Genomic DNA, 19,643 nt, shown 5'->3' with positions numbered 1-19,643 from the left:
CCGGGTCTGGTCAAGTGGGAGTTGTAGTGGACAAAGTGGCGCTGTGGCAGGTTTTCTCCGAGTACTTCGGTTTCCCCTGCCAATCTTCATTCCACCAAATTCTCCATCATCATAATCACCCCGGGCAGGCTACAATAGTCAAATCAGTGGCCGCCGTGCCGAATGGACCCAGTTGAATTCCACCCCCACTAAGCGAATTTAAAGAAATTAAATAAAAGCAAGTGTGTTCGAGTAGTAATGTTAATGAATTGTATTCGGGAGGTGTCCAGCTCGAATCTCTGCTTGGCCATCGGATATTCTAAGGGTTTTCTCTGGCTCTCCTCGCTTCCTTCAGACAATTGACGGGAGAGGTCATGATAACTTCCGTCTAATCCTTTCTAATTCAATGTTCATCAATCATCCCACCATCCTACACTATATATCTGAAATGTTGACGTCGCGCAAGGAACTTTAAATAAAGCCAATAAAATAAGTGACGTAGGATTTCCTTTACAAAGCTTAGAGTCAATCAGACTTTCAAGGAATTCCTTTTGTTTAGCACCACGCAGCTCCATTAGCATGTTCACAAAGGCCGAATATTCAACCCTACCCTAACTCAGCCATATACAGCCCCGAATTTTTTCGTAAATTCCTACGATCATTATTTATATTATCTTCCCATCTAAGCTCAGATAATGAGGCGGAATAGAGTAGTCGTTATAGCGACTGGCTACGGGCTAGACGACGGAGGGGTGGGAGTTCGAGTCCCGGTAGGGTCAAGAATTTTCTCTTCTCCACGTCACCCAGACGGGTTCTGGGGCCCTCCCAGCCTCATATCTAAGGGTTACCGAGGGCACTTTCGCCGGGGGTAAAGCGGCTGGGGCTTGAAGCGGACCATTCTCCTCTTTCTAGTTCCGAGGTGAAGAAAATGTGGATCTATACATCCACTTCCCAATACGTCTTGATGGCGTAGTGCTTAATTACTTAAGCACATGAACATCTTTAACTTTTTACCTTTTATTTACGCTCAGATATTGCATGTGCGCTCTTCATATTGAAGTTTCTCTATCAAAATTTTACATACATTTCTCACTTAACGCGTGACGTCCCTTAAATGTACGGAGCCCGTATACCGAAGAGCAGCGCTAACAAGAACAATATTAACTGCCCTTGAATTTAAGTAGTTCCTAAGTCCGTCGTGTCATTTCGCCGCCCATACAATGGGGCGATGAAGTAACTTGTATGACTTTGCAGTATTCATTTCTCGTACCCAGCGACGTCTCTCGGAGAATACGGTACTCCAGGCGCTCTCTGACTCTGAAACTATTGAAAAGAAGACAAGAAAGGCACCACATCATCTTCCATTCTAAACGTTAAAAGTCTTCCTTGTATCTTTATGACGTTGTTTGTAAATTTGAATGTGTTCATTTTGTCAACAAATTTGTTGCGCTTTTTGCGCATTCCGTATCTTACAAACTATAATATAGCTTCATCTGGTAGTACCCGAAGCTACTAGCAACATGAAATCTACAAGTCATCGTGTGCCAACACTACGTTCACAAGTAGAAGGATTACATAAGTAACTGCATAACAATAATAATTGTTTGCCATTAATTCATAATAACAAATGGTTAGGCTACTCTCTTTGGTATAAAGGAAAGTTCTGGTATCCTCACCTAGGAAATTTCATCTCACAAATAGCCAGATGGAGGGCAGTGTTTTTGTTAAGGAACATTTTAAGCGTTTATAAACATAGCATTGCAACCTTTTAATTGTACCTTATGTGCGTATCACTGAATAAATTGTATATATGAGAAAGCCAGTATCTCATTTTAAGGGAAGAACATAATTTGACGGTTCATACGCTCCTATGAGTATGAGGGGTGAGCCATAAAAACCGGCCCTCGCACTGCGACCTTCAATGATCTATTGTGCTTTTACATATACTCCTACAGTCTGGCGATTTTCGAGAATAGGGCGCTGAAGGAAATATTTGGGTTTAGGAGCCGGGATAGCGTAGTCTGCATAGAGATTGGCTACGGGTTGGACGACTGAGGGGTCGGGAGTTCGAGTCCCGGTAAGGTCTAGAATTTTCTCTTTTCCACGTCTTCCAGATCGGCTCTGGGACCACCCAGCCTCCTATCCAATAGGAACCGGAGTTTCTTTCCCCGAGGGTGAAGTGGCTGGGGCGTGAAGCTGACCACTCACCTCCAACTGGCGCTGAGGTCAAGAAAACGTGGATCTATACATCCACTTCCCCAAAACGCCTTCATGGCTTAGTGTTTAATTAGTTAAGAGTAGGGGAAACTTTACCTTAACTTGCTTCAGGAGAGCCGAACACGGTGGCAGCACGGTCTAAGGCATGAACTGCCTTCGTCCGCTCGAACACTGGGGTCTTGGTTTCGGATCCCACTCAAGGCATGGATGTCTGTGTGCGTTTATTCTTTATTTGTTCTGTTCTGTGTGTAGGTAAAGGCCTTGCAATGGACTGATCCCCCGCCCAAGGAGTTCTATCGACTGTGTTTAGGATTAGGAAGCTGAAAAAGGTAGGCCATCTTACATCTTACAACATGACATATACACTAACGCTTGTACTGGCCCAACGAGACGGTCAGCACCAATTTCTGGGCAATGAAATCTCTTACAGTGTTACCATCGCTCACAAGCAACCAGATTTCTGTTTTCCAAGAAGTAACTGTAGAAACCGAGAAATGCAATTTGAGATATGTGGTCAATGTTTTTAGTCGAGGGTGTACAATTGCTTTCTGCAGTTGACTCATGACTATCATCCGTTCCTAGTGTACAACAAAGTCATTAAAATGAAGAAACAATTTCCCAAATTTTATACTGTTCTGCAGAAAACAGGTAATGAAATTTGATACAGATTTTGAGACATTTGCCTGAACAAGACGGCAACAGTAGTTGTTACCAAATACAAGATAAAGTAAGAATTATAGATCGCGAAATGAACACCCCCAAGAATGGATATTTATGGTTCATATTACTGTTATATTTTCATGTGTAGGGGGGGGGGGTAAGCGTGACGAAAATAACGGGTTCTAGATAGGATGATTGGACTCGTGCCCAAAGTGAGACTGGAACCCTTGATCCCTGTGTTCAAGAGACCGAAGGTAATGAATATCCTGCATTGAGCGGCCACTGTGATAGTCTGTGCTGTTATCTGAAGAGAAAATTTGAGCATTTAAGTTCAGTATACAAAGAAATTACGCTATTTTCAGTATTTTAGGTGCAGATTGCTGTCTGGTTGAAATGGGTGGTTCAGAACCACAGTGCAACCATTAGGTTCCGGTATACTGTTATCCAAAAGGAAAACTTGAACAATGAAGACTATGTAAGATTTGAGGCTTTCACGGCGGTGACTATGAAGAAAGCAGTCTTCTGGGATTTGGCACCGTGTATATGTGGTGTTAACCGACGTTTCGGACTGCTTTCTTCAATGAAGACTATGTCTGTAAGATTTGAGGCTTTCTCGACGGTGACTATGAAGAAAGCAGTCTTCTGGGATTTGGCACAGTGTATATGTGGTGTTAACCGACGTTTCGGAGGAACGTATCGCCTCCATCTTCAGCTTTTACCGGTTCTCACGGTCTCTTCGCTTGCAGATTTCCTATATTTTTTCTTCTACCCTGAAGATGGAAGCGATACGTTCCTCCGATACGTCGGTTAACACCACATATACACGGTGCCAAAACCCAGAAGACTGCTTTCTTCAAGACTATGTCTGTCTTCCGGGATGTAACGCCGTGTAGTCCGTTGAAAGTCAACCCACGTTGGGATATTTGTACCCATTTCAGGGTTGAAGTCTAAGCCAAGCAAGAGACCAACATGAAGGAGACAGTGAACAAACTGAAGGTGGAGGCGACAGTTCCTCCGAAACATCCGTTAACTTTCAACAGACTACATGGCATTATATCCCAGAAGAAAGAAAGAATTCACAACCCTCAAATTCTATAGTATACACGTACATGAGAGACTGTGTTCAGTATTCATTCCGTCTATCCTCATTTCGGCATTTTAGATGCAGCTGGGTGTTTGCCCTGGGACAGGTGGGTCGGAAACCCTTACTGCTATCTATTACTGTTTTGTTAGGCTTTCGCCCCTTTGAATATTTTTAGAAGAACTCCAAGGTCCCATTCTATCACAAAGAGTTCTATACATTGTCTGCTGCCACAATTCGTGGCAGTTTGCACAGGGCCTTCGCTACGTGACGATTTGTCTGTGTGGTGGATTAGTACAGTTAGGACCACTGCCTGTGAAGTTGCCGCAGAGTAGCCTAAGCTGAGGCTGTTATGCAGAACCGAACTGCGCGATGTGGTCGGATTCTGCCACTCAGAATCATATTCCAGCCAACTATTCCTCGAGACTCCAGTGAGTCCTTCTTGAGAAGCCGCCATTTGTGAAGCTACTCAAGAACTCTCCACAATTTTATGGAACCCGAAGGTTCAGTACCGTGTCCAAAAGAGCCCTCCACTGGTCCCTATCCTGAGCCAGATCAAACCAATCCCATCCCATCCTATCTCTCTAAGATCCATTTTAATATTGTCCGTCCGCCTACGTCTTGGTCTTCCCAGTGGTCTCTTTCCTCCTGGCCTTCCCTGCCAATATCTTATATGCATTCCTCTTCTCCCCCATTCGTGCTACACGCCCTTCCCACTTCATCCTCCTTGACTTAATCATTCCTTGGAGAAGGGTGAATGCTATGAAGCTCCTCACTATGCAGTTTTCTCCAACCTCCAGTCACTTCACCTCTCCTCGGTCCGAATATTCTCAACACCCTGTTCTTAAACACCAGCAGTCTACGTTCCTCCCTTAATTTCAGAGACCAAGTTTCGCACCCATACAGAACCACAGGCAAAATTATAATTTTGTATATTCTAATTTTCATGGTCTTTTTCTGACAGCAGAAGAGAAGACAAAAGCTTCTGAACTGAATGTTAGCAAGCATTGTAATATGAATTTAGTTCTTAACCTCTGTGGTCTAGCGGTCGTTGCGCTGACCACGCGATACCCTCTATCCGCTAAAGCTGACACAAACTTCGCCGACAAGCGGCGGTCGCTCAGTCAGTATAGTTCGCTTACGGACTCAAGCCAAGGAGATGGTTTTTCCGTTTTTCTTAGCAATACTTTTGGCAAATTTTAAACAGTTCAGGAAGACATGTATTAAGGGTGTGTGAGGACAAGATTATAAAGCAAATATCAGAACCTCACAAAAAGCATGACAAAATGTAGATAATATTATAGAACTAAAATCCGGAAAAATAAGATGATCAGAACTGCATATGATACTAGGAAAACATGAAATACATACAACATGCAGGTTGGGAAGACGCAACTGAGGGAGCTATCTGTCGAGAAGACAATAGATTCGACTAGTAGATTTTGTCTCATTAAGAAATTTCATTTGTCGAGAGTATAATATTCACACATGGGACGTACACGTACTAGAACTTTATGCAGCAGCTACACTGACCACATCTTGCTGTTCAAAGTGCGAGTAGGCATTTGTGGTAAACCTTTCACTATACGCCTCTTATAAAATGATACCTTTGGTTTAAATTGCGGAAAATATTTCCTGTTCTTAATTAAGCACTACCCTTATGAAAACGTGTTGGGGAGAGCAGGTATAGCTCCAAGCATTATTAAATTTGGTGTTAGGTCAACTTCAGGCTAAGTAAGGACTTCATAATATATACCCATCACCAAATATGATTATGGTGATGAAATGAAAGATTGAATATGTGGGACACGTAGCAAGCATTTGAGAGTTGAGGAATGACGGCAACGTTTCAATTAAAATCTTGAAGGAAAAACCACTTAGGAGGTATGTGGAACTGATAAAAATACTTTAATAGGAAATTAACATAGGAAATCCGAATTAGATTTCATAAAATACCAAAGCCCTGCTAACAATTTCTACTCCGCTTTGTGGGAGTGAAGCTTTGGAAGTTTCGATGGAAACGACACACAGGTAGTTAAATCTGCAGACTGTTGCTACGTATATAGTAAGGGACGTCAATCCTGTATTCGGGAGTTGCTCATTTCGAATCTCGGCCGGGTCACCAGCTATACTAACTGTGGTTTTTCGCGGTTTTCATCAGTTCCTCCAGCAAAGGCCGGGATAGCACTTCGTTCAGGCCACGACCACTACCTTCAAAATCTTTTCCAATTTATCCTAACATCCGACGCTATATGGTGTCGAATAATCTGGATAGAGAAAACGTCGTTAAATAACCCACAGAACAGGATAAATACAAACAAAATTATTGTACATGCATAGAGCAGGCAGAAGCTAACAGAGCACTTAGACATAATGCTAGAAAACATATTATCAAAAACCATTTGAATGACGCTCACGAGGAACAAGGTACTCTCGTATATATGGTAATGGTAGAGCCGGAGAGCAGGAAAGGTTTGTTCCGCCTGTGTAATGTTTAGGTATAAAAACAATTCATTTCTGGGAAGCCATTCTCCCGCAGGTTTTTTTGAGAGAGCGAGAAGCCAAATTCGATGATCCATAGGTGTCCCCCTCAAGCGTAAGAATGCCTTCGTGCCTTTTCTTTCTCGCTTTCCCTCTGGCTGTCCTTGGTGTGTGACTGCTTTAGGGACGAGACGTGATTTGGTCCAGCCAGCTGTGACGGTCCGTTCAACTATGGGAAGAGGAGGGTGCTAATAAAAGGCGGGGAAACAGCGCGGGGGTGTGAAGAAGTGATGCAGGGGAGCAGCAGAAGGATGTACACACAATCACTCACAATGGTTCGGGCTTGGACTGAGACGTGAGAAAAGCCAATTGAAGAAATTGAAATGAAGATCCCAAGCGAGGGGACTCTTGGTAAATCACCATCCATATGGTTCCGTACCATAGGTCTTTCAGTCGCTCCGAAATTCTGTACCCGGTGACAACTATATTACTCAATCACCGGATTGAAATGTGTCTGATTGAACACAGTTGAGTGAGAATTTTTTAGCGTCTCAGATTGTCATCTGTAGGATAATGTGCTACTGTGTGTGTTGACCTCTCTCACAACTTCTTGAACTTTTCTACTTCTCGTTTTCTCCACACAGCGTCAGAATTAGATGGTTCTGGATTATGCTTACCAGGTAAGGAAGTGGAGTGTTTTGTGTTTCGCTGAGTTGCAACATCGCAATTACGTTTGGTACTGTTCTTTGTCTCTAGAATATTTAATTTTAAGACATTTCGGGGGTTACCGTTACTCCTTTTGTTGTCAATACTACTATATTCTCCTTTATTTTCAATTTGAATTGTAAGCGGCTTGGACATAGCTCAGAACACACTGAATGTAACTTGTTGAAAACTCAGTGATGATTTACTGGTCAACATATGAATTTAACATTCAAAATTTTTCGTGCTACTGCTGTCACGAATAATTAAATGTAATAAAATAAGGGCGAGTATAGTTGTAACCAATCGCCTCAAGACAGATGTAAAGACAATAACGGAAACGTCATGTATGTTAAATATACCTGAATGGACAATGTCCCGCTTACCTGCTACGTAACGCGTGCTACACCTTCACCAAAGACGTTTATTCCTGTACTTTCCGTATCCCTACAAACGGTAAGATAAAATATTAATGTCAACATAAAAGTGTCGGTAGCCACAGTGATTTCTTTCAGAAATAGTGAACTTACATCAGTCGCACAAAGGTACTTATTAAACTGTGGGTTTCAAATCTTCCAATCTGCACTAATTTCTAATTACCGTACATCAAATATGTTTTGTTTCGTTACAGATACAAATATATCAACACAAATGCATCCGCACTAACTGGTGCAAACAGTTTTACCTTTAGTTCGTTAAATATTCGTGATATCGTAAAAAGAATCTAGGAATATTTTATTTTATACATGCAATTTCAATCATCACACGGAAATTAACTAGACAGCTATACGTGGACAGCAATTCACATCTTGTAATTGTACATGCTTCATGTAGAGCAGAGGTTATACTCGATGGATATGCACAAGGGATAGAGCTTCTGATTCGTATCGGGGGGCGTCCATTTCAGATCTCGAAAGCGTCATCGAATATCCTGACTGAAGTCCTTCGTTATCTTTCTAAGTCCCTCCAGGGAGATTCTAATAAACAGCCTTCAAACTGAACCACGACCACTTCCTTTCACTTCTTATCCATTTCTTTATTCACTACCATTCAATTTTTACACATTATACTGTCTGAGTTACTAATTATGTCATTAAGTAAACTAAGAGTAATCAGAAAATTTGGAGTCACTTGACAACGTCTAATGCAGACCCTGCGCACTAGAAATTTCGTCGAATTTCGATCACGAGTTTTGGAGACATACAAGGACGGGAAAGCGATCCTCAAGCATTCTGCTTTGTATGTCGGAGGTCCCCTGATTACCTTAATCTAGGTCATTATTGGTTCCCTCAGTCCCTTCTGGAAAATTCCAGGAGAGTGTATGAAATTAGGCCGTTACCGCTTCCTTCCATATCTTTTCCAGTTCATTATTTGCTATCATTCTACTGTTCGACGCCGTACAGTCTGAGCCACTGACAGGGTCGCTAAATAAAATAAATGAGCAAACAAGTAAGGGAGGCCCTTCCCAGCAATAAACGCTCGTGTTCTTTAGCCATACGATAATAAAGTTTATTTTTTATTGCCATTGGGGTGGGATTAAGTCCCGTGTACTGCGGCCACTTCTGGCCTACTGTACCAGCCCCAGATGATAGGTGAGGGTGATTGTGGAGCAATTGCTGGAATGAAGATTGACAGAGGAAACCGAAGTACTCGGAGAAAACCTGCCCCAGCGCCACTTTGTCCACCACAAATCCCACTTGACCAGACCCGGGATCGAACCTGGGCCGCCGCGGTGGTACGCCAGTGAGATACCGCTTGAGCTATGGCGCGGCCCTTAATAAAGTTTAAGTTACAGACCTCTCAGAATTCATGGCACCTTTAGATTTATGTGACAGATCTGATATTTATTCCACTTATGTACGTACATGGCCGGGATAGCTCAGTCGATATAGCGACCGGCTCGCTGATCGGGGTTCGATTCCTGGCAGGGACAAGAGATTCTCTTCTCCACAGCGTCCAGACCGGCCCTGGGGCACACCCATTCTAATTTCCAATGGGTACTGGGGGGGGTGTCCCTGTGGCGTGTATCTGACACGTCACCTCCATGTAGTACCCAGGACAAGAATAGTGGATATATACCTCCAGTCCTCAACACATCTTCATGGCGTGGTGTCCCTCTAACAGGCTGTGAATGCCCGTAGGTTTGTGGGACGTCGAGGCTCTCACATTGTGTAGACAATCGACTCACAGATGGCGATGAGGTTGTCGGCTTTACGCGCCGGCCGACCTTTCACACCAGGAATATTTCTGGTACTAATTTCTGTTAGAGGCTGAGTCGACCCCAAGGCCATAGTGCTGCTGGAAGGTTAGGCCAATTGAAAAATTCAACGACCTCATCGAAAATCGAACCCGCGACTTTCCATCTTGTAGCATAGTGCCTGAACCAATTAAGCTGCAGCTTGTCCCTCTGTTCGTGTGTCAGAGACAGAAACTCTGAAGGGCTGGAGTTCATTACTTTTCCCTATTCAATTTAGAGTCATCTTTGTGAGCACACCGTTCATTACGCTTTTTGATTGTCCAAAGTTTTGTAGCAATTGCTGATCCAATATACAAGATTATGTTCTGCCATTGTTGTCTAATATACAATATATTTAACATACAAAACGTTCTTTCTTATTGTTATAACTCGCCATATGTTATTCTTTCGGTTATTTAATATCTTGTACTACAGGGAATAAAACAGAAGAAAATGTCGATATGACATCAATCATCTGAAGATGGAAGTAGAATCAACTTTCGAAGCGTGGTACATATCAGATCTACCTCAGATAGAGGGTTATATTCAATTGAGTTCTGATGTAATTTTAATTCATATTTTCTGAAATGAATAAGCAACTAATACAATCTATTTGTCCGTTACATACACAGACACTTCAGATCCCACGAGGGTTCTGTAAGTATGTAATTACACGCTATTAACATCACACGTACAGCTCTTGTACATACTTTGCACGTGTGTAATATAAAATTTATGTGAAGGCATTCCCTTTCGGCTAGTCACGAATACAAACAAACGTCTAAGAACGCGTACAGCAAACAGAGAGGAGTACAGGCACTGTGGATGATTAAACAGTTAAGTAACAATTTGATCATCGCAGATAGATCTTCATTTCTCGGCAATAAATAAACTGTGAACGAACTTAAGCATCAGCTTTCAGATCTCAGGTTTTATTGTATTATGCATAACTATGTCCTTACAGTCAAAAGGAAGCACACAGTACCTTCTGTTGGACTCTGGTCACGAGCGGGAACAAGTACTGATAATCTTGAATGCAAAGCAAGTTGAGAGGAAATATATTTTCAAAGCATCTCCATGCCCTGGTTACATTCGTGTAAGCAAGTAAAACTAAAATCTCCAAGCTTCCTCGAGCTGCCCATGGATTACGCCTTGTGGTAGCATACCAAGTATTGTGAATTAACAATAAAATGTATTTAGGCTTCTTATTGAATTCAGGTGCAGTAAACTTTTAGAAGGTAGAACGACAGAGAAAAATAACTTCTGGTGCCTGTACAAGCAGGCTGCTTCGTGACCGAACAATATTAAAGCTGTGAAATCCCCGGGGGTATATACAAACTCTAACTTGTTCACTCAGACGTATTATTTTTGTTAGTCTTCCTAAGCCTTCCAAAACGACCCTTCTAGGAACCCCACATTTTCTGCTGCTCTCTTTACTCTACTCCTCCACCCTCGGCTTATTTAGAGTGTTCTTCCGAAACGTCAGTAAATATATCAGACTACAAGGCGTCACGCCGATCACAGTGGCCGCGCTGTCCTCGCCTACTAAAACACTGGAATCATGTGTTCGAATCCCACCTGAGGCATGGATGTCTGTGTGCGTTTATTCTGTTTGGGCTGTCCTGTGTGTGCAGGTAGCGTCCTTGCGTTGAGTTTAGATAGACAGATAGATAGATAGACAGACAGACAGAGACAGATAGATGGATAGATAGATACATAGATAAATAGTTCAGAGTATGTTTAACGACGTTTCATCAACAACTGAAGCAGCAGGGCAAAGAGTGAAAATGCGGTATAGTGACGTGGGGAATTGTGGTTGCAAAATGTCCTAAGGTACTCAGAGTTACTACCCCAATAATTTATTGGAGGAAAACTACGGGAAACCTGTCAAATATCCAGCCTCGGGGTCAAGAATGCACCCTCCCGAATGAAAAGCAGCATTGAGGAACTGTCATATGAGAACAACGTGGGTGATTTCTTTTAAACTTCTGTATGAAACACATTAGTTGGAATAGCTCAGTCGGTAAAGCCGACAGCTGACGCACGATCTGCACTCAGTTATGGCTGGTGTTGATTTTTAATCTCTTCCCTGCTACGTCGAGATCCCAATGACTACCGGGGTCCCTTTTTTAGACAATAAAGCGACCGTAGAGCAAATCTGACCATCCACTCACATCTAGGGCGTAGGTTAAGAATGCATAGAGTTTAGCCTCCATGTCCTCAGTACTCCTCCTTAGGCAGGATTACCTTCATGTCTCACTGTTTACATGCACTATTGAAGCACTGTCGTGCATTCTCGTGAGAGACTACCTGAACGCTTAACTTTTAACATGTACATGGGACGTACTTCGAGATTTAGACGATTGGATGGTTCTACTTTCATCAAACCTTTTCTTCGAATTCAACAATCACGCGTGAAACCAGACTTACACGAGTTCGTTCTAAAGAATAAAATAAGATGCAGCTCCAGAACATTCCCTCTTATAAATATGCGACACGTAACAGACCTGTTGTCCTAATTTTACATGCGCTTATTTTGCTGCGAGACTTGTGAATGCAGCCTTCCGCTCGGCCAGTAAGATCGTAACAGAATAAGAAAGAACCTTGACTCTGATGGGACGACTGTTCGGGTCCGAGTGTTGTCGGCCTACCAGACAAGCCGCTCATGCCACTGTTTACAAGCCTGTCCCAACGGCCGATACATGGAGCAGATAAACCGCGATAGATGAGCGTGCTGTGTGCACAGCAACTGTCTAACAATGGGACCACACCTGCCAACCTTACAAGGTTTGTATCGTAAGAAAATTGCGCTGACGTATGTATCTACAAGCGGACACATTCCGTCCATCTGGGTATAACAATGTGTGTGGAAAATAAGCTTGTACATTTCTGGAAAATCTGTGTTATGGCTACTGAAAGCGAATCTCTGGCGAGTTGGCAACGATCCTTTAACCTTGGCATGTTTGTCCGTCCGTATGTTCACAAGTAACAACTCGAAAACTGCTGAATTGATTTTCACGAAGTTTCGTACTGGGAAGTTTTACTAAACTTCTTTGACACATTTAAATTTCGGTTATACTGTGAAAAAATAATGCTTTGAAGACCTGCGTACGTTTCTGAACGCAATTCGAACAAAATTCTCACGTTCTTCTCGCTAAACATTTATCGGAGCAAGACGTACTCGTATTTCGAACAAATTTGTAGAGATAAATGAAACACGTATTTCACGTCCGATTCACTTATGACTTATGACGTTAAGCAAGGGGGGGGGGAGCCGCCAGCATCATACGTTATGCGCACCTTTAAACTTGTCACTTATAACAGGTAGCATTCCAGGTTACGAATTCTTATTAATTAATCACAATCATCATGTTATTTATCTATGTCCTTCTCCTTTTCAATGTTTATTTCCTAGGACTCTATATTACAGAATGCTTAATTAGTAGTCATAATAAATTATTTCCACAAGTAAGTGTTGAAGTTGTAAAATGTAGAATTTCTGGTTACGAATCCCTAATAATTAATCACAATCTTCATGTTATTTATCTATGTCCTCCTTTTCGATATTTATATGCTAGTGACTACATATTGCAGTCGGCCTAGTTATTAGTCACGATAAATTATGTTCACATGCAAATGGAGCTTGTATAGTACTGCACTGAAGGGAAATTATAAGTGTAAATAGAAAATAAAAAATTCCGCGTGAGTTCACCACTGAAGGGAAAGCCAACACAACGTTCTACTAGATGCTATCCATCTCAGATGACTTCGAGCATTCTTTAGGGTAGACAACCAGGCCCTGAAGTTCAATACAATATAATACAATACAATACAATACAAATTCAAATCCCTGATAGAACTTTCTAGCATTTGATACCGGAAGAGGTTCATATCTTATGAAAGTTTCAATCCTCAATTACTTTTCAGTTGTTAGCCAGGAAATGCATTTCTTCACTTTTTCTTCTTCAGATGAAAGCGGGTTTTCTAAATGTACATGATTTATATAGCTCATTCTATTCTGTATACTTCAGCTTCATCACCAACATATTATTTTTTTCTTAATTTGTTATAATGGTTTATATTGTGTATCCTAACATTTACAGCACAACTAAAAAAAGGTGCTATTCTTCAATAGAACAATGGAAATTAGTTTTGTCATACGGGCTCCATACGTGCTCGTACATGCATAAAAGGCGCTAGGATATTTTGCAGATTGTTCAGAAACTTATGTTACGATTTCAAGCAAAGCAGGCACACTTGGATTACACGTAATACTGTCCTTAAGGAACAGCTCTAGAGCAGCATGAGGACTCTTGCTCAGAGGTCGACAGTCCTGTGGCATCACAATATGCAGGCTTACACAAAACAGACACAATGAAACTGTGTACATGTGCTGTTGGCTTTATTCTACTTTCTATTATAATGGTGTCACGGTTGTGTCAAAAACCGGGTGACCAGATTAAAGATGAAATTCTGGAAATAACTATTTGCCTATTCTCCTTTATTTGATAACGACAAGTAGACAGAAAACTTTAATATGGTCTTTCTTAAAGAAGTCAATAAAACACTATAATTTCCGAGGCTACAGTGTTGCTATTACTGATGTGACTGATTTATGAGGTACGCTGTTGAGAAGAAGCCATCATGGAGGTGTTGGAGATTTGCCTGTGAACCACATATTTTCAGGTGAACTACAAGTTATTCAACTTTAACCATCCGCCGCATGTGAAAAGAGGTTTGATTCAGAGTCTGCACAACAGAGCTTCCGCCATATGCGAAGAAGGACAGGATCTGATTAAAGAAATCTGCAGCCTGAGAAGTGATCTCCAGCTCAACGGTTATCCCCAAGATTTCATTGGCTTGGTCATTAACTCTAAGGGTAGCAGTTGTCTGTATAAAGAGCAGACGCCTCTGGGCTCTCTGTATATTCCATATGTGAAGAGTTTATCAGAGAAGTTCGAACGTATAGGGAATCGTTGCAACTTTAGGACGGTCTTCAAAACTAAACACACTCTTTAGGGGTTCACTCATGAAAGCCAGGCCAGAAAGAGACCCGCAACAGACGGCACAGTGCATCTACAGTATCCCTGTGAGTGCGGCAGAAGCTACATTGGAGAAACAGGCAGACATCTAGCCGTGCGACTGCGTGAACATAGGCACAGCCTCAAAGAAAGTCTTCGAGAAAAATCAAAATTAGCTCAACATGCCTATGAACTGGGTCATGGGGTGGGCTGGGATGAAGTTAGGATTTTGGAAATTGAAAGTAACAGCAGGTATAGAAAATACCAGTTATCCGCCCATATGGCATGCTTAACCAACCCAGTTCAGACAACTCTTCCATTTGGATCCCCCTTATCAGCAATGAGGTATCCAACTCACAGAGAAGTTCAGTATGATATGACAGATTCTTCATGGGTTTCTATGAGGTTATTTTCCGTGTGTTCAACTTTTAATTCACAGATGGCTTTAGCGATGGGGAAAAATGCCCTAACAAATTCTCCATTTAATACTATGTACTAGTTTTCATGGATTTAGTTTGTTGGCTAGGTTTGTTGCATGAAATATTCGCCTCCATTTCAATCTTAGTTTCAGGACTTTGCATGGTTTATCACAATTTTATTGCATATTTGTCTGTTATCTCCCTTGGACAAAGCCAGGTCCCAGGTATTTATGTAGATGTTATGATACTGACATGAGTTGTTCGGTGACTGAGGTAGGGCTCTTTCTGAGGGACCTACCAAAGTAGGTGCCTCCCCCTCAGCTGAGGATAGAAACAGATCCATTTTCCGAAACGCTGTGTTCTCTAGAAATTAGAATACAGGACGAAGGACAAAGTCCACAAACCCAGTAATTCTGACCGTGAGATTGTTTACGTGGCGCGATTTCAGTACAAATTTCATGAAGTTTGGTGAATGTGTTCAAGCATTATTAACGTTTAACTTCAGAAATTTCAGAAGTTGTAATGCTGGTATTGCTGATGGGTGAGGTTTATGAATAACGCCGTTTATATGGGGTCATATGCCATGATATATGTACCATGTTTCATAGAGATTCGTTCAGGCATTGAACAGATAAGAGAGGGGATATATATATAGACAGACATACAGACAGGAAGGTGACGTAATTAGCCTACTTTTATTTTTTTAAATAAGGAAAGTAGGCTAAGAAGAATGTTTAGGGATAAGTTTCAACATTTTATTTAACTTATAACGTTTTTTTTCTGGAGATATTCATACACACTCAAGTTCTAAAATCCAGGAAGTCAACGATTAAAGTGATTTGCATTTCTTCAGTTCGAAGGGGAAAATAACTGAAGGATAGTGATCAATAACAATTACATTAATTTTACGACAAAATAACGAGGCTGCAGCAGAAGATTTTAAGTAATTTTCTCTTTTTAATTCGCTAGTGGGGGGTGGAGTCCATCTGGGTCAACTCGGCACGGCGGCCACTGATTGGCCTATTGTACCTGCCCCGGGTGATCATGATGATGGAGAATTTGGTGGAATGAAGATTGGCAGGGGAAATCGAATTACTCGGAGAAAACTCGCCCCAGCGCCACTTTGTCCACCACAAATCCTTCTTGACCAGACCCGGGATTGAACCCGACCCGCCGTGGTGGGAAGCCAGCGACTAACCGCTTGAGCTATGGCGCTGCAAACATTTTAAGTAACTGAGCTTCCAGTTTTAAATGTCAATGTCATCTAACAAATTGTAAATTTCTTCTGAAGTTCTGTTACTGCAATTGCTTTATGTGAGACATGAGGTTGTCATGGAGTTGACTTCTGGGAAGTGACACAGTGCGGTAAAGTAGGGAGGTGCCAAGGTTTCGGAGGAACTTGTCTTATCTTTAGGACAGAAGAGTGAAGATGGAGGCAGTAGGTTTCTCCGAAACGTTAGTCCCTACCTATGAGATCATATGGCACAACATTGGAGGAGATACTAACTTTCAGCCATATTATATTCACATACATTCCATAGGTAGAGGAATATGTGGTCGTGTTTTTTCACAGTATTTTATTTCGTGATGCAATTTAAAGTACAGCATCACCTCCTTAGTGTTTTCAGAATCCTTCATTTTCCCCACATAGTGTATTTATTTGATTCGTATGATACTTTGAATCAACCGAGATTGTTTCCCTAACAGCATTAACTAAATGTTCTTTATAATGGAGAAGTAACGTGTTCTCTGCGAGGTAAGGAGTGGATTTTTACTTGTTATTCAGAAAGAATTCTTGCTTCAGAGGATTAAATACCAAATCTTTAACATCCCGCTCCACCCAATGCGACGTATGGGAGCAGAACCGTTCGAGGAATTATAATGAAGCGGTAACCCTTGCTACTTGTATTCGGGAGGTACCTGGTTCAGTTCTCGAGAAGGATAAGAAGGTATTCGTGGTCTTCCTCGATCCCCCGAGATATATACCGGGATAGTAACTCAAATAACGTCGTGATCAATTTCTTCCATGTATCCTACAATTGTTTATGCATTCGCCACTGTGGGGTGTGCTGATTTACAGCACTATACCGGCATTTGTCTGGAGGAACTGAGAAAAGCCCCGACAAACCCCACCGAAGATAGTGGCCATCCTGACAGGTATTCGAACCGTGGATCTCCCGAATGTAAGTCGACAGCGGCACCAGTTGAGCCCCTTTGCTTAGTTGCTGTATCAAGGGGTGACAAGAACATCAACATTTCGATGTCAACTAGACCGGTCAGTACTGTGACTAAGCTAAGGGTTGCACGATTGAAGTCTGATTGCCGATAAGGGACAAATGTCTGTCTTCGTCATCAGGACCCTAGCAGCCTCCTACCAGCCAGTCTGTACGGAGGTTCTTTCTCCGGCAGTAAACCCGCCGATATGTGAAACTGACTGCTGACATCCAACAGAAGTGAGATTATGAATGAGTGGTGCTATAACTCCACTTCTCTATATGTCTTATCAGGTAAAAAATAAAGGTAAAACTATCCCTGCAACAGGCCGTGAAGGCCCATATGGTTGTGAGACGTCGAATCTCCCACATTTTCCAGACAATCGGCTCATAGATTGCGGTGAGGATGTCAGTCTTACTCGCCGGCAGCCCTTAACCCCCAGGAAGAATCCTGGTACTCATTTCTGTTAGAGGCTGAGTCGACACCAGGGCCATAGTGCGGCTGGTAGGATTTGGCCAGTTGAAAAATCAAGTGACCTAATTAGGATTCGAACTCGGGACCTTCCTGCTTGTAACATAGTGCCTCAGCCAACTACTTTACCATCTTATTAGATTGTGATTAATGAAGCACAGGAACAACTTTACACTTTGATTGTCGAGATATTTAAATATGTTTGTCAGTATGAATGTAGTTGAAAAATTGCTGTTTGCAAACGACTTCTTGAAACTAAATTAGAGGCATTTTAATAGTTTATACAGTTGCTGCAAGTCTCTTCTTTTTCGTTTTAGTTATCAAAGAACGTAATTATTCCAAGAAGAATGTAGTGCAACGCACACGAACAGCTTGAAAAATGAATGTTCACTCATTCACATACACGAAACGCTGCACACCTTTTGACTGGTCATCTCGTCACGAAATGGAAGTAAATGGAAACAGTTTGTGATTGCTGAAACATATTCATATTCAACACGAAGCGAGGTGTGAGATTACTTATTAAAGTCTCGGTAATAATAGGTTCGTTTTTATGATAATGTAGGTCTTGCCCATGCCCAGCCAACTTGAAGGCCACGAAGTATCTGGGGATCCCTAACACTGATAAGTCCACGCCTTCCGACGTAACAAATGGCTGTCATAAATTAGGGATATTATACTGCAGAGAAACGCCCCATAAAATTACACACACATACACACCATTCCACATGCATAGATGGTTGATCTTCAGAAGCACGTATAGCTCCATGGGGCAGAGTCTTTCTTGAGAAGCTGATAGTCGCTCAGCTATTCAAGGAATTCACCTTCTTATCTGGAACTCACTTGTTCTTATCCAAACATGCTGTCCAAGCTTGAGGCCCTATTTAGTATTTCGTAACATGCTAGTTTTGCATTGTAGTGGGGAGGTGTCAGGGTCCGACCAACTCACAAGCTGGAGGAGCACTCCTTGTCGGCTGTTCGCGACTATTTGTTCAATATAATTAGAGCTCTCCTTCATAACAGGAATCCGTCTCCTCAGTCTACCCCCTGAAGACATGACATGCCGTTGTAACAAGGATATCGCACATAACATTGCCTACAAATCAGAACAGTGTGAATAATCAGTTTATCGGCAACAGTGCACTTGTGATTGTGTGAACTGTATCGGCTTCGTATAACTGTACTTTTACGTGCTTTTCTACATTTTAAAGGCAGACACACACACATAACAAGATAGAATTATACAATTCTTTATTGGAGTCCGTCGCAACACAACATAACGGTCAAGGTCAACATTACCCTAGCTACATGTTTCGGCTTTTAAAGTCATCATCAGGCAAAACATATGATTACTATATTAACACACTACTGAACTGCAATTTCATTGTGACAGTAAAGCTGGATACTTGAAAACTGTTACATTAAAAAATACAAGGTATAAAAATACAATGAATTATAAACTTATTACAAAACGAAAGTTATGGAGTAAAATATGGCTAAAAACTCTTCATGTGATATTGCATATCATGAAGTCAGTTGCTGCAATCTTCTTGTTATACTCCAGCGGACATAATGGTATATTCAAGACATGTATACGAACTGCTTGGAGACCCGTGGTATAGATGTAGTATTATTTGACATTAATCTGGAAATGATGTGACAATAATAGCTGTTAAATTTATTGTTATTAACTATTGATTTGCTATCATCTGCTCTGTTGGGAATACAGATCGCAACTGATTTGGTGATGTATGATATTTGTGAAGTCGGTGCGAGAGGGAGGGGAGGGTGAGGGAGACGTAGAAAGGGGTGTGACAGTATGTGGTGGGAGGGAAGATATAAATGTTGTTATGTATGGTATGATAATCCTGCACAAAACGATAATCAAACCAGTCTGGACCTATGGGATAGAGTTATGGGGATGCAGCAAACCCTCCAGCACAAGAATTCTCCGAACGTTTCAATCCAAAACGCAAAGAAAACTAGTTAATGCTCCCTGGTACGTATCAAACGCTACCTTACACGATGATCTAAGCATACCATATGCAACAGAAGTCATCAGAGCATACGCGGAGAAACACAAAAACCGGACGACTCAAAACAAGCAACTAATAAGAAACCTTTTCAACCAACCAGCAATAGAAAGAAGACTAAACAGAATG

The 19,643-nt window shown here is 41.7% G+C and overlaps 1 protein-coding gene across 1 annotated transcript in view; it reads left to right on the top strand.

The window, feature by feature from the left end:
* The first annotated feature begins 6,764 nt into the window (after positions 1 to 6,764).
* The window catches only part of LOC111863626 (RGM domain family member B), a 173,345-nt gene continuing 160,466 nt past the window's right edge, over positions 6,765 to 19,643 (top strand). The window contains exon 1 of the mRNA XM_023850118.2: positions 6,765 to 7,098. Coding sequence (XP_023705886.1) covers positions 7,088 to 7,098 — 11 coding nt within the window. The 5' untranslated portion in view covers positions 6,765 to 7,087. The remainder of the gene's footprint in view (positions 7,099 to 19,643) is intronic.

This window comes from Cryptotermes secundus, unplaced genomic scaffold (assembly GCF_002891405.2).
Source record: "Cryptotermes secundus unplaced genomic scaffold, Csec_1.0 scaffold99, whole genome shotgun sequence".
In the NCBI taxonomy this organism is placed as follows: domain Eukaryota; kingdom Metazoa; phylum Arthropoda; class Insecta; order Blattodea; family Kalotermitidae; genus Cryptotermes; species Cryptotermes secundus.
The sequence above is the reverse complement of the archived record's forward strand: the minus strand, read 5'-3'. Positions and strand labels throughout refer to the sequence as shown.